At 37.4% G+C, this 18,159-nt stretch overlaps 1 protein-coding gene across 1 annotated transcript; it reads right to left on the bottom strand.

Moving 5' to 3' along the window:
• Nucleotides 1-89: 89 nt before the first annotated feature.
• Nucleotides 90-12,876, bottom strand: LOC113227297 (probable DNA double-strand break repair Rad50 ATPase). The gene is given in 2 exon segments (XM_026460185.1): nucleotides 90-1,103; nucleotides 12,225-12,876. Coding segments are annotated over 2 exon segments (1,473 nt in total). The 3' UTR covers nucleotides 90-282.
• Nucleotides 12,877-18,159: the final 5,283 nt, after the last annotated feature.

The following is an 18,159-nucleotide window of genomic DNA, read 5'->3' as shown; positions in this document are numbered from 1 at the left end:
GGCCACGGCGCACAAGGCGGGCCCGCCGGGCGCGGGGGCGGCGGCGGCGGCGGGGGCGGGGGCGGCGGCGGCGGGCGACGAGCGCGTGGTGGTGGTGCCCGAGCAGTTCGTGCGCAGCGCGTCGCCGCAGTACCTGCGCTCGCAGCTGCTGTGCGCGCACGCGGCGCTGCAGGAGCTGGCGGCCGAGCTGCGCGCCGCCGAGGCGCGGCTGGCGCTGTACGAGCCCCGCGCGCCCTGACCAATAAAGCCTTGCCGCTCGCCGCGCCTTTCATTGCCCCTGCCCTAGCAGTCCCGGCGCTGCGCCCGCGCCTGCAGCACGTCGCGGAACTGCGCCAGGATGGCGTTCTCGCGCTTCTGGCGCTCCTCCTTGGAGAAGGCGGCCAGCGCGCGCTTCTCGTCGGCCGAGTAGATCTGGTTCTCCTTGCGGATGCGCACGGCCTCCATGCGGCGGTGGCGCGAGCCGCTCATGACGTAGCCCACGGCCTCGTAGGACGCGATCTCGTCGGACGTGAGGCCGATCTCGCCGCGGCGCGGGATGCGCTTGCCCTCGGCCACGAAGGCGGCCATGGCGGCGCCCTCGCCCGGCAGCAGCGCGCGCCCGAAGTCCTTGTGGCCCAGCGCCGGCCCCGTGCGCGGCAGCGGGCCGGGCGCCGCCTCCGCCGGCTCCTCCGGCTTCGCCGCCCGCGAGTCCCCAGGCGCCTCGTGCTCCTCTGCGGAACGCGTCCGTTGACGATCGATACGTTTCTGTTTGAGGTTATTTCTATTCGGAACGCGGACGAACTACTCACTTCCTTTTTCGACCCACACCTCCTCTTCCTCGCCGCTCGAACTGCGCGCCTTCCTCTTGGCCTTTTTACGTTCTTTCTTAATTTTCTTCAACTTTTTTTTTAATTTCTTCAGCTTCTGCCTGGTGTCGTCTTTGCCTTTGGACTTCTTACGTTTCTTTTTATCCCTTCCTTTGTCCGAGTGTTTGACATGCGATTGCTCCTCATCTGAACTGCTGCTGAAACAAGTATTTGATGCATTTAGACGCGTGAAACGCTTACGATATAATAAAAAAATTCTAACATCCTGTTCCGAAATCAGGGATAGATGGCACGTTTCTCAAAAAATAATTTGTTTCCGAGTTACCAGTGCAATAGTCTGTCGTGTAGGTTTTTTGTTATGGCTTAGCTCGGTGCCTTTTAACCATACCAGTATAAAAAAATAATTTCCTCTGAACATTCATCACGGCACTATTCAGCTTCTAATTGTGACGGTGTGACCTCCTTACACCGTCAACTCACCTCTTTGTATCGCCTCTCTCCGCTCGTATCCTATCATTTTTTTTATTTTACATACATTTAAATTTCAATTGTTCCATCTTCCTTCACTTTCTCATTTTATTTTCGTACCACGGTCACTCCCAGCTCGACCGCCACAACAGTCGGAACTGTTCCAAATTCCATTTACTAAAATCTTATTTTTGATTCTTTACCAAGTTATAATACAAAACATAATACAACAGTCTGAGCAAAAGAATTATCAAAAATCTCCTGCAATAGTTTTTCGACCAAAAAGAAGCCATAAACCCGGATGTAATGGTGCCGCCATTGAAACTTTGGCTATCACACGAATATAAAGATTTGTACAGACGCTTTCTGGCGCTTTTCATATTAACTCTGTTTATGGCTTCTGTATGTTTATTTTGATACAATGATACACCAAATACATTTTATTTAATTACGTAGCACATAACCTTCAAAACTTCAAACTGGAATATTTTTAATTCCAGACTTCTCAGAATAGTATACCCTAAAACAAAATTTGTTATGGAATTTCAAACTCTATATTTTTCATAAATAAATAAACTAAAATCGTATTTATTTGACATGCCAAATACTTTATAAAATACAAACAATTATAAAATATCAAATAATTCATACATAAATAATTTAAAAAAAGAATAATCGAAAAAATAGGAAAATCTAATAATAATAATAGAAAAAAAGAAAAATTAAAACAATTAGGGAAACAAAAAAAATGTCAAAAAGGCCCATTTTTTGACATTTTTTTTGCTCAGCATTTGAGGATTATGCTAATTACATAGCCCTCGCTGATACTCTGCCATGGCCAGTCATAAAAATAGAACACCACAATTTAAAAAAAATTAAATTAAATTCAAATACTAAACACAACTGCCTCCGTGGCCGAACGGTTACCATACCGGACTGCCACGCAGAGGTCCCCGGGTTCGATTCCCGGGCCGGGAGAAATATTTGTATGGCCTACATTTATTTCTCTCGTGAGTTTGGGTGTAATTTGTGGTTGTCTATGTGTGTGTCCATGGCACCCGCGACACAGGGTTTCCCTAGTGTGGGGCTATGTTGAGTGTGTGCGTTATTATTATTATTATTATTACAATCAGACAGTAAATAGATTAAATTAAATTTGACACACAACATGAAAATATTTTTTCATCAACTTGAATAGTAAATTTAAATTGCACAATACCAAATACATACAAACAGCTATTGCGCAAAGCCTATGTCCCGAGATTGCCTCTCAAACAGTCACAGAAAACATTTTCGTTTGAACGTTGGTAGTGCTTGATACGCAGCCGTCCGTACAGGCGGAGGTAGATTATTCCAAATTTTAGATGCCGAATGTTTAAAGCAACCCCGGGTAACAGACAAAGATATTTTCGGCATTCTGAGCAGGAGACCTCTATTGCGCAATCTCTCGTCATGACCTTTTAAACAGACGCCTTTTTTTTCTTTTTTTTTTTAATATATAATAGACACACGCTTGGCCACAATCTCACCTGATGTTAAACGACGATGTGACCGACGATGGGACGCGTTTGCCTAAAAAATGCCTATTCACTCTAGCCTTGAATAGCCCCAAATTGTACTTTTCGGGAAATACATATGCCGGTAGAGCATTCCATTCCTTTGCCGTACGCATCAGAAAGGAGGAGGCAAAGCGCTTAGTGCGAATAGGTGGAATATCAACGACATAAGAATGGAGTGCTCCGGACCTTCTAGTCGACCAAAGGAGGAACGGTGAGGGCGGAACCAAATTGAAAAGTTCCTGCGCACACTCCCCGAAATGTATCCGATAGAAAACCGACAAGCAGGCTACTTTTCTGCGATGATCGAGATTTTGGAGCTTCGACTCCACAAGAGGATTATTGTTAATAAGTCTCTTTGCTTTACGCTCCACCGAGTCCAAGGCAGCTAACTGGTATTGGGCAGAGCCGTCCCAAAGGTGGCAGCAGTACTCCATACAGGATCGAACTTGTGCTTTATACAGATTTAAAAGCTGTTCAGGTGTGAAGTACCGCCTGACCTTGAAAAGTATGCCTAGTTTTCTGGCAGCAGTTTTTGCCAAGCACTCGATGTATCGCCCAAAGTTGAGGTTGGATGATAAGTCCAGACCAAGTAGCTCAAGGTGGTCCCTTATCGGCACGGATACACCTCGGAAAGTCGGAGTAAGGTGTAGGGGACTCCGTTTTGATGAGAAAAGACACGCCTGTGTTTTAGCCGCATTAAACCTGACCCTGTTAGCATCTCCCCAGTCGGAAGCAGCTTTCAGACTCAGGTTCAACCGGGTGACCATCGCCTCCGAAGTTTGTGAACAAAAGTTTATATGGGAGTTTGCCATTGTTCTTTAGCTTTATATCTCAGAAACTAACCACTATAATTAACCATTATAGATCGATAGGAATTTACTTTAGAATACTAATGGGGTAAAATTTTTTTGGAATAATAAGTTTTATCTACACACATATTATAAACCCTCTATGATGTGCTCAATTAGCGCAAATTACGGCCAGCAGAAAGATCTCAACGACTAAAGATGTTTTGTTAGAACAAATTTCTTATCTGTGAAAAATGTTATTTTTGCTTAATAATAACATTAAATTCAGTTTTATTATTACATTCAAACGAACATCCGTGAAAAAGACAACAATTTTATTCGACCTCAATTATATTCTAATATCAGTCGAGATCATTGACCTACCAACAAATGGACGTCGGGTCTAATACAAAAACCACGAAAATAATGTAAGTTAACCTATACAGACGTAGTGACATGTAACGAAATATAAAAAAACTAAAACATTTAATTTAAATTGTAACGTTATTGCGGTAGTGCCTAATTTTGCTTGCAACAATTTAATGGCCCAAAAATACCATATTCAGCTTCTACTGGAAATTTAACAAAATGCACCATATTTAGCTTCGACTCAAAATTACTTGAACACAAGAGTAATGGAGTAGCCTTTATCGTAAATATTAACTAATTTTTATATATATTATTATGTCGAATTTTGTACAAATTCACTTAAAGAAATAATAAAGAGTTGGGCATCTGCCCAACTCTTCATTTCTTTCAACATACATACAAATATTACTACAAATATGAAAATAAGCGTGTACTATAAGAAATATACCGATATTCCAACTAAACGTAAACTCAAATATCCGTAATTCCGAAAACCGATTTATAATAAAACCGTTACGCTTTCGTGTAATTTTAATGCTTTTCACAAAGACGAAATTAGTTTTTATTTTGTAATATTCCTAAAAAAATACATTTGACATTATGAAAATTCGAGCTAACGTCATTTCGGGTAAATGTTTTTTCTGACTTCTAATAGGTAATCCCAAGCCGTAAAACGAGTACAACAATATTTTGTTAGTTATTGCTAACGTTTAATTAAAAATCATTTTAAAAATAAGATCAAAGCGACTCTATAGTTTCTTTGTTCTAAATATTTCAATCGCTTGTGGTTCGAACAATTGAAAACGACCAAGAAGTTTATATATAAGCTTCTTGAAATTGACACAATGGGTCTCTTTCCATCTTTTGCGCATGCAATGTTCTACACATTGCAAAGGACAGTTAGCTATTGGATTATTTTGTGTGCTTTTGTAATTTATATTTACGACTCATTTATATATAAATTAAATACTATAAAACTGTACAAAATAACATTTTTAACTATGATAACACAATATATTTGTTTAGTGAAAATATGATACAAAACCCTGTTTTTACAATTTACTGCAGTAATTTTTACAAGTTATTATTATATAGTACTGCATGATTGACAATCGCGCTGACAGTCGAACAAACGAAGACTGTTGCGCGATTGACGCTCAGTATGTGATTTTAACGCCTTATATATACGGACACTTTCAAGCGCGAACCCGATGTTCATTTATTGGTAGGTCAGTGGTCGAGATGTTTTATTCCAAATGGAATTTTGACAAATTTCACACGTTACTTCATACGCACAGACATATTATCTAGATAGACGCCGCAAGTTAGCGATGCGCGACTTTAAATGATACTAATACTAATCATTCGAATAAGTCGAATCTAAGCACAATCATTCGACTCGAATTGAATGTCTTATAGTCGTTTGGGTGCACAAGTCGAATGATTATTATATCGGAACACCTAATTCATCATGTCCATACCACAAAATATCCCTGTCCCCGTCACATTTACAGTGTTTACCATATGTCAGAGAGGGCTAGATGATCACGAGCAGAAATGCTCTATGGATTAATACTACTAATTAGTAATGAATGATCATTCGAATACGAAAATTAGTAGGTTACTAATTTGACATTCGAATGGCAGGATTAGCGATTACTAACGAGTTGAATATTGAAATCATTCACAATCGCGCATCTCTACCACAAGTACAGCAATTTGTATGTATCCACCGTGACGTCACAAGAACTATTTAGCGATGGGAAACCTTCCGCGCTTAATAATAATTAAATTAAGTATTTTTTTTTGTAATGTCTTATCGATTGACTTAAATAATGAACACGCACGTCAATATATTATGAACTGAATTAATTTACTAGATGGTTTTCCGTCGGTGATTGATCAAATTGGTGAATGGCAAGACAACAGAAAACGTTACTGCTGACAAAATATCTAAAATCTTACTAAAGTAACTTAAGGTTTACTTTAGGTTAACTTAAGGTTTTACTTTTTAGTAACTTAAAGTTTAAACTTAAGGTTTATGTCGGCCTCGTGTAAAGTTTTATGATTTGATCATGATTTCTCGGATTTCTAACGCTGCTACTCTGCATATTTGGATAGCATCTTTGGTGGGATAAACTAGACTACCTTCGTCCTTGCTCTGAAGCGTAGAAGCGCCAACTAAGTGTTTTTCGATCGATTGAATGAACGGAATACGCGTAAACACGCGTATTCCATTCAATTAATCGATTCTAAATAGAATAATGTTTGTTCAAGTATTTGTTGATTACAAGTAGTCGTAATATTAATATAGTAGAAAAATACTAGAATAAGATAGTTTAGTCCTTTATTTTACTTTAAAAAAGATTCAGACTACTTTTTAATCGACTTCAAATATTAAAATTATTGTCCTTCCAGTAAAATGAGCTTATTATATAACATCCTTTTGTAATAGATCTTATGGATTAACTTAAATAATGAAAACGCACCTCAATATATGAACTTGCGACTGTCTTAATTAATTTTACTAGATGGTTTTCTGTTGGAAATTGATGAATGGCAAGACAAATGAAAATGTTACTACTGACAAAATATGGTAACATTTTATTAATCAGAAGAAGTTTACTTAATGAATGATGGTCTCGTGTGAAATTTTTGTTATTTGTTTATTATTTCTCGGATTTCTAACTCTGCTAATATGCATATTTGGATAGCATCTTAGGTGGGATAAACTAGACCACCTTCGTCCTCGAAAGCAACGAACTCATACGTATGAGCAACTCCAGGTTTTTGTAAAGACAGCGCACTGTTAATTCTTTGCATTATATATTTTTTTGTATTACTCGTAATAATTAAATAATAGTAATAATTAATAAGTAATTATTTGCTCACTATATTCGGACATTCGAGGCAACGTGCTGCAAAAATTATAGAAATTACAGATACTACTGACAATAGATACTACGAAACTGAATAGATACTGAAAAAAAAGAAACGTTACTAAACGTTGTAACAAAAGAATTACAGAATATTTTTATAATATTGCTAAGGTCATAATAATTTTCGTCCTTTTGTTTTCTAAATCGATCAGAATCGAGAATAGTGTTGCCTAACGTATACATCACTAAATTTTAAATTTGGCCAAAAACGTACAAGCGGCCGTATCACAGAAACTGAAAGCATTATGCAAAAGTGCGATCACAAATATATCGCACCAAGTAAAAGCCGCAATGTATTACAAACATGAGGCATACACCGAGTTGCATATTCGTTTTCTCGAAATTCATACAAAACCAAAGTAATTGTTTTTAAAATATATATACCTATAATGGCACATATTATAATTTATAATGGCACAATTAGGGTAGCCTAGTTTAAGATGACGCACTTAAAGTTTGAGACCGTATAGAATGAAAACAAAGTGTTAAAAAATCAGTTATTGTATATTTGGACATAGTTACGCAAACAAGAACCAACACACACCTCGAGTGAAATTGAGTTATGTATTTAGGTAGAATATCAGACGTGTCCTTTACCCACTCACAAAAGATCCTGGCAATATACCAAGCCAAAACGGAAAAAATAAAAGTCCTGAAGTAATGTAGCTCTTTAGCGTTTTAATTACGAAAACTAGAACATTGTTCTCGTTAATTAAATAACAAGATACATAATGTTTTCTATTTATTCCTAAATAATATAATAGTTTCCTTAAATCATTCTCAATGCTACACATAACTCACGTTATTTGTCTCAAATAACTCACCTATTTATTTCTTCACATTGTGTTTACAAAAATCTAATTATCTCGAAAGTGACATTTTGTGGGTTGATTCTAGTTTGCATAACTATGTCCATTTTATAGTCTACTTATCTGACTCTTACATACTAACGTGAAAAGTATTTATATTTAATATTGTGGTTGTAATTGATAGAAAAGTTCCCCTAATGATACAATTTGTAACATTCGGTCGCTTCCTCACCGGAAGCATTCGCCTGTAATGTAACAAGTGGTGTCTGCGAGTCCGTGTGAGTGCCTGCGAATGCGTGCGAGCGCCTTCGTGAACGTGCGAATGCGTGCGAGCGTCTATGAGTGCCTGTAAAATGCCTGTGTGTGCCTGCGAATACATGCGAGCGCCTGTTAGTGCGTGCGAATGCGTGTGTGTGTAATAAGAGATTTTCGGTTTCATCATACATAGTTTACATTTTTAAGATTTTTTGCTTATATGATATGCTATAAATTACAACTTTACTTTCAAATTGGAGTTATCAACGCTATGGTAATAGCGAAAATGAAAACGAAAACCTTGAGTAAAAAGTAAGTTGCTTGAAGTTGGCTCTCCAAATATGATCGTCAGCAGGAAGTGGTTCTATGTTAAAGACCTAAATACCCTCTTAATATATAATTACGATCAAACTGACATGTCTTAAACAACCACCGAGTTCCGTGTTGAATCCGATCAGTATGCTGATTTTGATTCATATCGGAATCAAACCAAACGTTAGAATGCGAAAAGCGTCGAATCAAATCAACTCAGGTTAGTGCCACTGTTGGACATGGTATTTTCTAAGAAGACGGTTAATGAACAACGAATAAATAAATTAAGACAATTGTTTTTCGTGTAATACAGATAGTAGATTGATTTATTTTCTCGCTAATGGAAAATGAACAGTTTCAGAACAATTTATAAAAACACAGCAAATAGATAAATAGATAGTTTATTTGCCAATAAAGCACACACATATATGACATACAAAGACAGAACAAGCAATGAAGTAAATATTTAAAACGAACAAAAGCAGTTTTATATAAACAAGAAATACAAAAATCAAATCAACTTATAATAGAAAAATTTATCATGTGTGCTGCCGTGGCGCACAGCTCAACGTAAAGCCGTCGCATAAACGACGCGCTGATTTTCAGCTACCTCCCAAAAGGTTACGCGGAACATTAAATATGAAAAGAAGTAGATTGTTGTCTGTGCAAGTTACTGTGCTGTGTACACGAAGCATAGTGTGTATGAAGTATGTACTTACGGAGCATTATGGTTTAAGACATTTATTTCTCAAAGAACATACATATTCACTTAACGAGAAATACAAGGTATCATAAAATTTCTACACAGAGTACGTGTTGACTAAATATTTAAAAGAAGGTATACAAATAAAACTTAATGATCTGACTTAGTAAAAAAAATAACAGCAACAAGGCTTTAATCAAGTATCGCATATCAATTGCCATGGTGACAATTTGATAGCAATTACTACTGAAATAAAAGTAAAAACATCAAAATCCTGAGAAATTCCTCATAATGTGAAATTTTAATTTCTTTTTGAATAATTGGAATGACTGTATTTCCTTAATATCTTTTGGTAATTTATTATATATTTGAGCTCCTTCGTACATTATGTTTTTCTTTCCATAATTCGTTCGCGGTATTTGCAAGTAAATATCGTTAGCACGCCTAGTTATACGTTTTTGAATATGTCGTTTTTTAGTGAAATTTATTTGCGAGTGAATATTTTTATTTAGAATCTTCCTAATCAGTATGCAGGTGTTATAATTATACATTTGTGAAACAGTCATTAATTTTGTTTTCTGGTACAGTGTTATAGTTGGGGTTAGATAATGGAAATGAAAAAGTTTTTTTATAATTTTATTTTGTACTGTTTGCAATGTTTTTAAGTGTGTTTTGCAAGCAGAACCCCAAACTTCAATAAGGTAGTCAAGGTGTGTTTTGACCAACGAATTGTATATTATATACCGAACACTTAACGGGAAACATCTTGTTATGCCATGGAGAGAACCCATGAGAGATAATATTTTTTTCCTAATTTTTTCAATTTGGAGTTTCCATGTTAAACGGCTATCCAACATAAGACCTAAATATATTTCAGAGTTTACTCTATTTATAGCTTCGTTGTTAATAGTCAATATTGGAACTTTTGAGATCTTTTTATTTTTTGCTGAAAATATCATAAAATTTGTCTTAGTTACATTTATGGTAAGTAAATTGCACTGAAACCAGGTGTGAAGTTTTTTTAAATCATTTTGGGCTACACTTGCTATTGACTCGATATTATCACCATAATACAATAAGCATGTGTCATCAGCGTACAATGTTAGGTCGCCTTCCAAACCAATTTCGTGAACATTATTAATGTAGATTAGGAACAGTAATGGTCCCAAAATAGATCCTTGTGGGATTCCAAAAGTAATTGATTGAGATGTACTCTGAGTGTTGCCAATTTTGACAACCTGCTGTCGGCTAGTAAGGTAAGACTTAATCATATTCAATGCAGTTTCCCTAATACCAATATTATGCAACTTATGTAAGAGTAGTTCATGGCTAATTGTGTCGAATGCTTTCTTTAAGTCTATAAAAACCCCTAGTGCTATTTGTTTTTGATCGATTTTAGTTTTTATGTTAGTGACAAGGTCGATAGTGGCAGACAAAGTGTTTGACTTGGGGCGGAAACCGTGCTGCTTTACATATATATAGTTAATTGAATTTAGGTACTCATTTAGGCGGACGTGGATTATTTTTTCTAAAATTTTTGAAAGAACAGGAAGTACAGAGATCGGACGGTAATTACCTGGATCTGACTTACTTCCTGATTTAAAAATAGGGCTGACTTTTGCTATTTTCAGTGAATCGGGGAAGTAGCCATATTCTAAACAATGGTTGATACAGGTGGTAAGTTGACTTATAATTAGATTTTTTACACATTTTATTACTTTACAGCTGATACCATCCAATCCAGTACTCGTGTTGGTGTTAAGATTGTCAATTATTTTGCCGATTTCATCTGTTGACGTTGGAGGCAAATTAATAAATTGTGAGGAGTTTGCGATTTTAGGTTTGGGTTGCATATGATTATAATTAGTACTGTAGCGATAAATTGAGGGAATTTTGTCAGCTAAAATGGAGCCTATATTGGCAAAGTAGTGATTAAAACAGTTGCATATTTCTGTAATGTCCGTAATAGACCCCGTGTTGGTATCAAGTTTTGTAGGAGCACAAGTCGTTTTAACTTTATTAGTTGCTAAGTTATTTATAAGTTTCCACATTTTGAGGGGTTTTTTCTCACAGTCTTTAAATGCCTTATGATAATACTGACACTTAGTCGTTTGAATATTGTCACGGACTTGATTCCTTACGGCGACAAATTGTTTCTTGATACTCTTCTCCTGTGGCGATTTCATGTACATATACCACAACTGATTTCTTTTATTTATAGCTTCAATTATATCTCTTTTTATCCAATCTGCTCTTGGAGGGTTTTGTATTTTACTTTTTGTAATCTTTGCTGTATTCACTGCATCCATTAAGATAATTTCTAATTTCTCATATTTGGTTTCAAAATGTTGTAATTGGTACTGTTCTACTGTTTTATATAGTTTGTGATAGTCTATTGCTTGGTACTCAATTTTTTTCTTTGTTTCAGGTTCATATTTGTGTAATTCTATATAGATCTGCTTATGATCTGACATTGATGATTCTACAGTAGCGAAATGAAACCTATTATTCCTTAGATTGGTGGAGACGTGATCCAAAATAGTTTTTGTGCTAGAAGTCTCTCGTGTACAGTATTTAGGGTCAATATTGTTTAGTATTGTAAGTCCACTTTCAAGTAACATAGTTTTGTAATTGGTGATTGATTGATTATCCTCTAGCAAATTATAATTGAAATCGCCGAACACTATTACACGTTGACGTTTGAGTAATTGTTGTGAGAAGGTTTCGAGAAAACTGTCATTGTTTGTCCTTTCTGGTTTGTAAATAGCACCAATGTTTAAGTTGAACTTGTCGATGTGGATCCATAGGTAATGATTGTCATTTTCATACAGTTCTTCGCTAGCTTCGTGTTTTAGGTTGTTATGAACATATATGGAAACACCTCCACCCCTTTTGTTGCTTCTATAATTAAAATAATGCGTATAATTAGGTAGCGTTAATTTTTGAGCTTCACTCTCAGACTTGATCCAAGTTTCCGTTAAAATTATAACATGTACAATGCTAGAGATTGCTTGAATACTGCATCTCAATTCGTCTAGTTTGCCAGGTTTAACGATGCTGCGCGTATTCGCATACAGGAACTTTAATGATTTCAGATTGTTAACTAGGTTACTGTAGGTACTAGCTGTGAAATATGTTACGTTGTTTACGGTAAAGTTTTCGACAGTATGTTCTATACGAGGTTTTTTGTACTGAGTTCGGTAATCTTGGGGATACCTTTGACGTACTTAATTGTGAGGTTTTTTTCACCCTCAGCAATTCTACGTTTTAGTTGTTCTCGCAAATTTTGCAGTAAGGTCTTCTGATTAGGTGTTGTATCTGAAAATATTTTGATTCCATCAGCTTTTAAATTCGCTTTATTCCGCAGTATCGATTTAGCTATATCCGACGTTGTAAAACAAACTTTTAGTGGTCTGGATTTATTGCTTCTGTACTTTCCCAACCGAATAATTTTAATAGGCTCAGCGCAGTTAGAGACAACTTGATTAATAATTTTACTTACTTCTATTTTATCATGAGTGCGCCTCTGTTCAGATACATGGGAATTAATTTCGTTTACACCGCTAATGACTATATTTTTCTCCCTCTGAATTCTGTCATAGATTTCAGCCATAAAGTCTTCACACGCAGGCGCAGGCGTCGAAGTAGTGGCTGCAGTGGTCTTAAGCGTATCAACATCAGCCGACAGAGACTCAAGTTTTTGTTGTGTATCATTTTTGAAGGTGGATATATTTTTCAGCTCTTGTTTAAATTTCTGTTGTTCAGCTACAAGTTGATCTGTTGTAGTTTTAATTTGAGTAATTTGATCTCTGATAAGTGATACATCTTCAGATATTTTGTTCAGATTGTTTGTTTGAGTCTGAGCCATAGTTGATAAAATTGACATAATTTCGGTTTGAAATCTATCGAATTTCGAAGAAAAATCGTCATCTGGTTGTTTTCTTTTGTTACGAATAGTGATTTGTTGCATTTCCAGCTTAGACAGTTCCCTCAAGTCCGTTAAGGATCCTCCACTACTTGAAGTTCGAGGTGTTATCATTCTGCTATGAGTTGCTATCGTCTCATCGCTATCGTGACATGTTTTCGATCCATGCGGTGGTGAATGTTGGACATTCATTCTTGCCTACTGTTGTCTAATGTAGTATGAGTACGATGAATTATCAGAGTCCGTCCCTTTCACACGAGAGAAGGACAGGTAGTTTGCACCAGATTTGCACTGGTCCAAGTTGCAACTTAGAACTATAACGACCCGTATGACACTTTTGCGGCACTTAAAACTGATACTAAAGTAAAGGACTTTGAGTTTAAATTACTTCAAATGCACAATTTAAAATTTCAATTAAAACGAGTCAACACGTCCACTCTGCGCGAACTGCGAGCTCCCAAGTCATTCAAATAATAAATTACAACCTTAAAACAAATAATAAATTACAAAACAAAAAAAAGTAATACAGTATTGGCTAGTAATTAATTTACTTGCTAAAATAATAATAAATCGGTCGGATACGATACCTCAGGCGCGAAATGCAAAGGAATACCCAGTCTTTGCTTGGCCAAAATAGCAGATTTTAAATGTTTTTTAAAAGTGTATTTAGATTTAAATGACCTAAATGGGAGAGGGATATTGTTCCAGCACTTCGTTGCCTGATAACGGAAACTGCCAGTGAACGCCACCGTACGGTGTTGCTGCACTAATAACAGAGGATGTTCAGACCTTGGATCTTCTTGGAAGTATCGATTACAAGGGAAAATCAGTTTCTCGTACAGATATTCGGGACGTTTATATTTTATTATATCGAACATAAGGCAAGCAAGATGAAATTTTCCACGCGACTCTGTGTTCAACACTGATGCAGTATTTAAATAAGGAGATATGTGGGTCCGTGGAAGAATATTATAACAGAACCTGCAACAAGCATTTTGTACGCGCTGCAGTAGACATTTAGTTCGTTCTAGGATGCGAGGCCCATACACGACATCACCGTAATTAAGCCTGGAAAGGATCAAAGATTCACAAAGCATGATACGGGACTTATCGCTTAGTAGGTAAGTGACGGATCTTGTATAGTACTTTGAGACGATAGAAATAGCTATTTACAAGGCTCAGTATGTGGCTTTCGAAGCGTAAAAAAACTATCAATGACCATCCCAAGGCTTTTTGCCTCGTTCACGCGTTGAAGGTGTTGACCGTGATCGTTCACACATTCAAGGTGTTGAGCGTGAATAGTTACGATGGAATTACAATTATTAACTATGTTAACCTGCGCTTTGCCTCCAAGCACCATAAACTTCGATTTAGTGACATTTAAAACAAGAGAATTCTTACAGGACCAATCATATACACCAGTCAGGTCTTCATTTAGTCTTTGCAATGTAGAGAAAGTATCCTCAGGTTTTGATGAGATATACATAAAAATGACACCTACAATACTTCAAGATACGCGGAAGATCAGCACAGTAATTAATAAATAAAAGAGGACCAATAATTGAACCCTGAGGCACACCACAGATTACTCTCCCAGATTTCAAAATAGGTCCATCATGTTTATGAAGTCTGACAATCTGCATTCTGTTATGTAGGTAACTGTTAAACCACAATAGGGAACGAGTATTAATACCGTAGAAAGACAGCTTAGAGAGAAGAAGAGGTATACTAATACTATGGAACGCACGGGAATAATCGAGCATAGGTAATAGAGTTGCACGACCAACATCCTGTTCATTTAATATATTGTCAATAACATCTAGCAAAGCCGTCGTGGTACTACGATCTGTGCGGAAAACAGATTAAAAGGAAGGTAGTATATTATTATCTTCAACATATTTACTTAACTGTACATGTACAATCCTCTCCAATATCTTTGACAAAAATGCAAAATACTAATAGGCCTTAAGTCTTTGAGGTCACTAGGGTTATCTACTTTTGGTAATGGATTGGCCATAGCTTCCCACTGTTCAGGAACTTCTCCCCTGACAAGCGACCTGTTTATTATACTCGTTATGACTTTCAGAGTATGTGGAAGAATGAGTATTACCATATCTCTACTAATACCAACATAGCCAAGAGCGTTCGATTTAATAGACATGATATAACTGCTAACATCTTCCTCGCTTACATTATCCAAATTAAATTGGGACGTACAAAACCTGTGAGACTCGAAATATGTCAATTGCGAGATAGGAACAGAACCTCCACCGGGAATATTCAAAAAGTGGTCATTTAAAGCATTTGGATCATTGAAGCTAGGCGGTGGATAATCAGATTTGCAAGAGTCACACATAATTTTGTCTTTAACAGTCTTCCAGAATGTAGTACTATCTTTAAAATTACAATTTATATAATTATTGAAATAAGCACGTTTCTCATTACCAATGCTAGTTATAAACTAATTTTTTTAAATCCTTATAGTATTGACCATGTGAATCCAAACCCGTCATTAGATACCTTTCATGAGCTGGGTTGCGTAAATTATAGGCTTCCGCTTCACACAGCTTGAAAAATCAAATACAAACACTAAATAAGAACATAAAATTACAAACTCGTGCGTCACTAGACATGAATAATAGATTAGTACTTTGACCTCGTTCGTACACCGTGCAAACCTGCGAACCAACATACTGCACCTTACAATCAATAAGCAACAACGTCTAAGTTATCTGTGAGCACTTCAGTCATCCAGTAACCCGGGTATTTAAACTGCTTCACTTGTTTGAGTGGAGCACCATCTAATATAACAGGTGTTCTACGTTTTCGCACTCGCCTAGAAACTAGCAACTCGCTATCCATGGGCCACCGCATATTGCTCACAGATTTTCACCAATCTCTTCAAGGCACGGACTGAGGGGCTCAACAGTACCTATCATCAGCATAACTAATATTGTTGATGATACGGCCACCAATCGAGCACCCCATTCTAGCACAGCTAAACTCCTCAATGAGTCCGATTATGTACAGGTTGAACAACTTGGGAGACGTCAATCCTCCCTGCCTCACCCCGCTGTGCGACTGGCTCCCATGCCAGTACATAATAGTACGAAGTGTTCTGTTGGTAGAGTAGTTTCTGAAACAATGTTCCTCTAGAGTACTGTACGTCATAGGAAACCAGATCGAATGACTTAGAGAGGTCCAGAAAACAAGCAAACACAGGAGTGCGCCGATCTGTATAGTAGCGGATGGTGTGCTTGAGGCAGTATATTGCAAATTCTGTGGAGAGTCCGGGTTTGAAGCCGAATTGAGCGTCATGAAGTTTCATATTATTACATAACCGCTTATCAAGCACCGCATCCAATACTTTAGCCGTTTTTGTGGCTAAGAAAACGAGTCTGTAGTTTTCTTTGCCTGACACATCTCAGTCTTGTTCTTGGTAATCTGAACCACTATAATTTTCATTAAATTTTTAGGCATGTACGAATGTCCAATACACAAACTAAAAAGCAGGTCTAACACTCTCGGGAAATGTAGGTACACCTCCGTTCTGAAAATGGTCCACCCTGATTCTGTCGTGTCCCGGTAACTTGCCGCGAGTCATGTTAATTTCCGCGATATCCTTTACTTTAACGTGTTCGAATGAGTCACCAGGCCGACACCCGCGGGGAGCAGCCCATGGAGGGGCCAAGAGGAGTTTGCACCTGGAAATGTTTCATGAAGAAATCTGCTATTTGAGCAGGCTCACTGACATCTTTGACGCTCACATGGATACTTGGTTTTAGGGTCCAGAACCGGAAAATCCCAGTTTCGAAAGTACCGGGAATTCCCGGTTCTGTTATTGTAACGAGAACCAGGAATTGAAAATTATTTCCTAGTTCTTTCGATACTTTCGGGAAGCAGCGTCGATAGTGTAATTTCTTCTTTAATTACGCGCTAAAGGCACTTTGATGCTCTATCGCGGTCGAAACTAAACAACTAGATACGGGCGGGGGCAGGGAGTAAAAAAACGTTTTGCAAAGGTTATGGTGGTTTTCCACCGCCGCCAAGGCAAAACGAGACGAGAATCGAAATCTCGACGGCCTATTTCCAAAATTGTCTCGAGCTCGCGCGGGCTATAGCGACCTCGCGCTTTGGTTGTGGTGGTGACGGTTCAGTGCTGTCCACTGCTAGCGCGATAACCACGCGGCTGAAGTAACATGTCATGTAAATTATTATAACGAAAGAAGAACAAGATGAAGCCATCTTTTTTTAAATCTGAAATTGTGCGAACAGTCGCGTGCAATGAAATGTAAACCTTGACACATTTTCAATATTATGTAAGTTCAAAAATAAGAACATATCATTTTCAAAAAAGCAACTTTTTAAATAATTTATTATCAATATCAAGTACTAAGTAAACGAGTTTTGTTCGCCAATTTAAAAAAATAAATTGTGCTGCAATCACAATAATTTATCACGGTGACACTGTAAATTTACCTCGCACTGCACCACAAGGACAATTAATTCGACATAGTGTAGGTACCGATAGGCCGGCGAGATTTAAATTCTCGTCTCTCCTCGTCTCGTCTCGCCGGTGGAAAACGAACTTAATTGCCATCGCGAGCTCGCGCGAAAAATCGACTGCAGAGTATAATACTCTATGTGGGCAACAATGCGGTTCAATATTACGTCAACAAATATTTCAATTCTCACCTCACCCATCGTCGTCAATCCAGACTATTTCCACCGATGATGCGCTAGAAGAGAATTTAACGTTTGCCATACTTCAACCCTCGTCTCGCCTCGCCGGTGGAAAAGCACTTTACATTACAAAAATGTTATAGTAGTTTTTTTAAGTTACCTACATATTATGTTTTAGTAAGTTTTTATTTTATTTTTTTCCATTTTCAAAAATTTAGAAGTAAGAACTAACATTACTGTTAGTAACTTAGGACTACACCAGCACTTCACATATATTCTTACGAGTCAAGAACACGTCAATGCTAGTATTTATTTTTCTTTACTAATATTTAAACTTATTTAAGGTAGATGGAAAGTGACACATTCCAAGCCTAGGCCAGCAGCTTATCGTTATTAATCGTATTACGAAAAATATAAGCCTTCGAAAATTGGAGCGAAAAGCAAACAGACTAATTGAATACTCGAACAGATTAATCGAATCTCTTGTGGAGTTGGAGTCAAAGCTTCTAAGTGTCGATGTTGATCACCTCAGAAAAGTGGACG

Source organism: Hyposmocoma kahamanoa, unplaced genomic scaffold, assembly GCF_003589595.1.
Source record: "Hyposmocoma kahamanoa isolate Upper Pololo Valley unplaced genomic scaffold, ASM358959v1 206, whole genome shotgun sequence".
Classification (NCBI taxonomy): Eukaryota; Metazoa; Arthropoda; class Insecta; order Lepidoptera; family Cosmopterigidae; genus Hyposmocoma; species Hyposmocoma kahamanoa.
The sequence above is the reverse complement of the archived record's forward strand: the minus strand, read 5'-3'. Positions and strand labels throughout refer to the sequence as shown.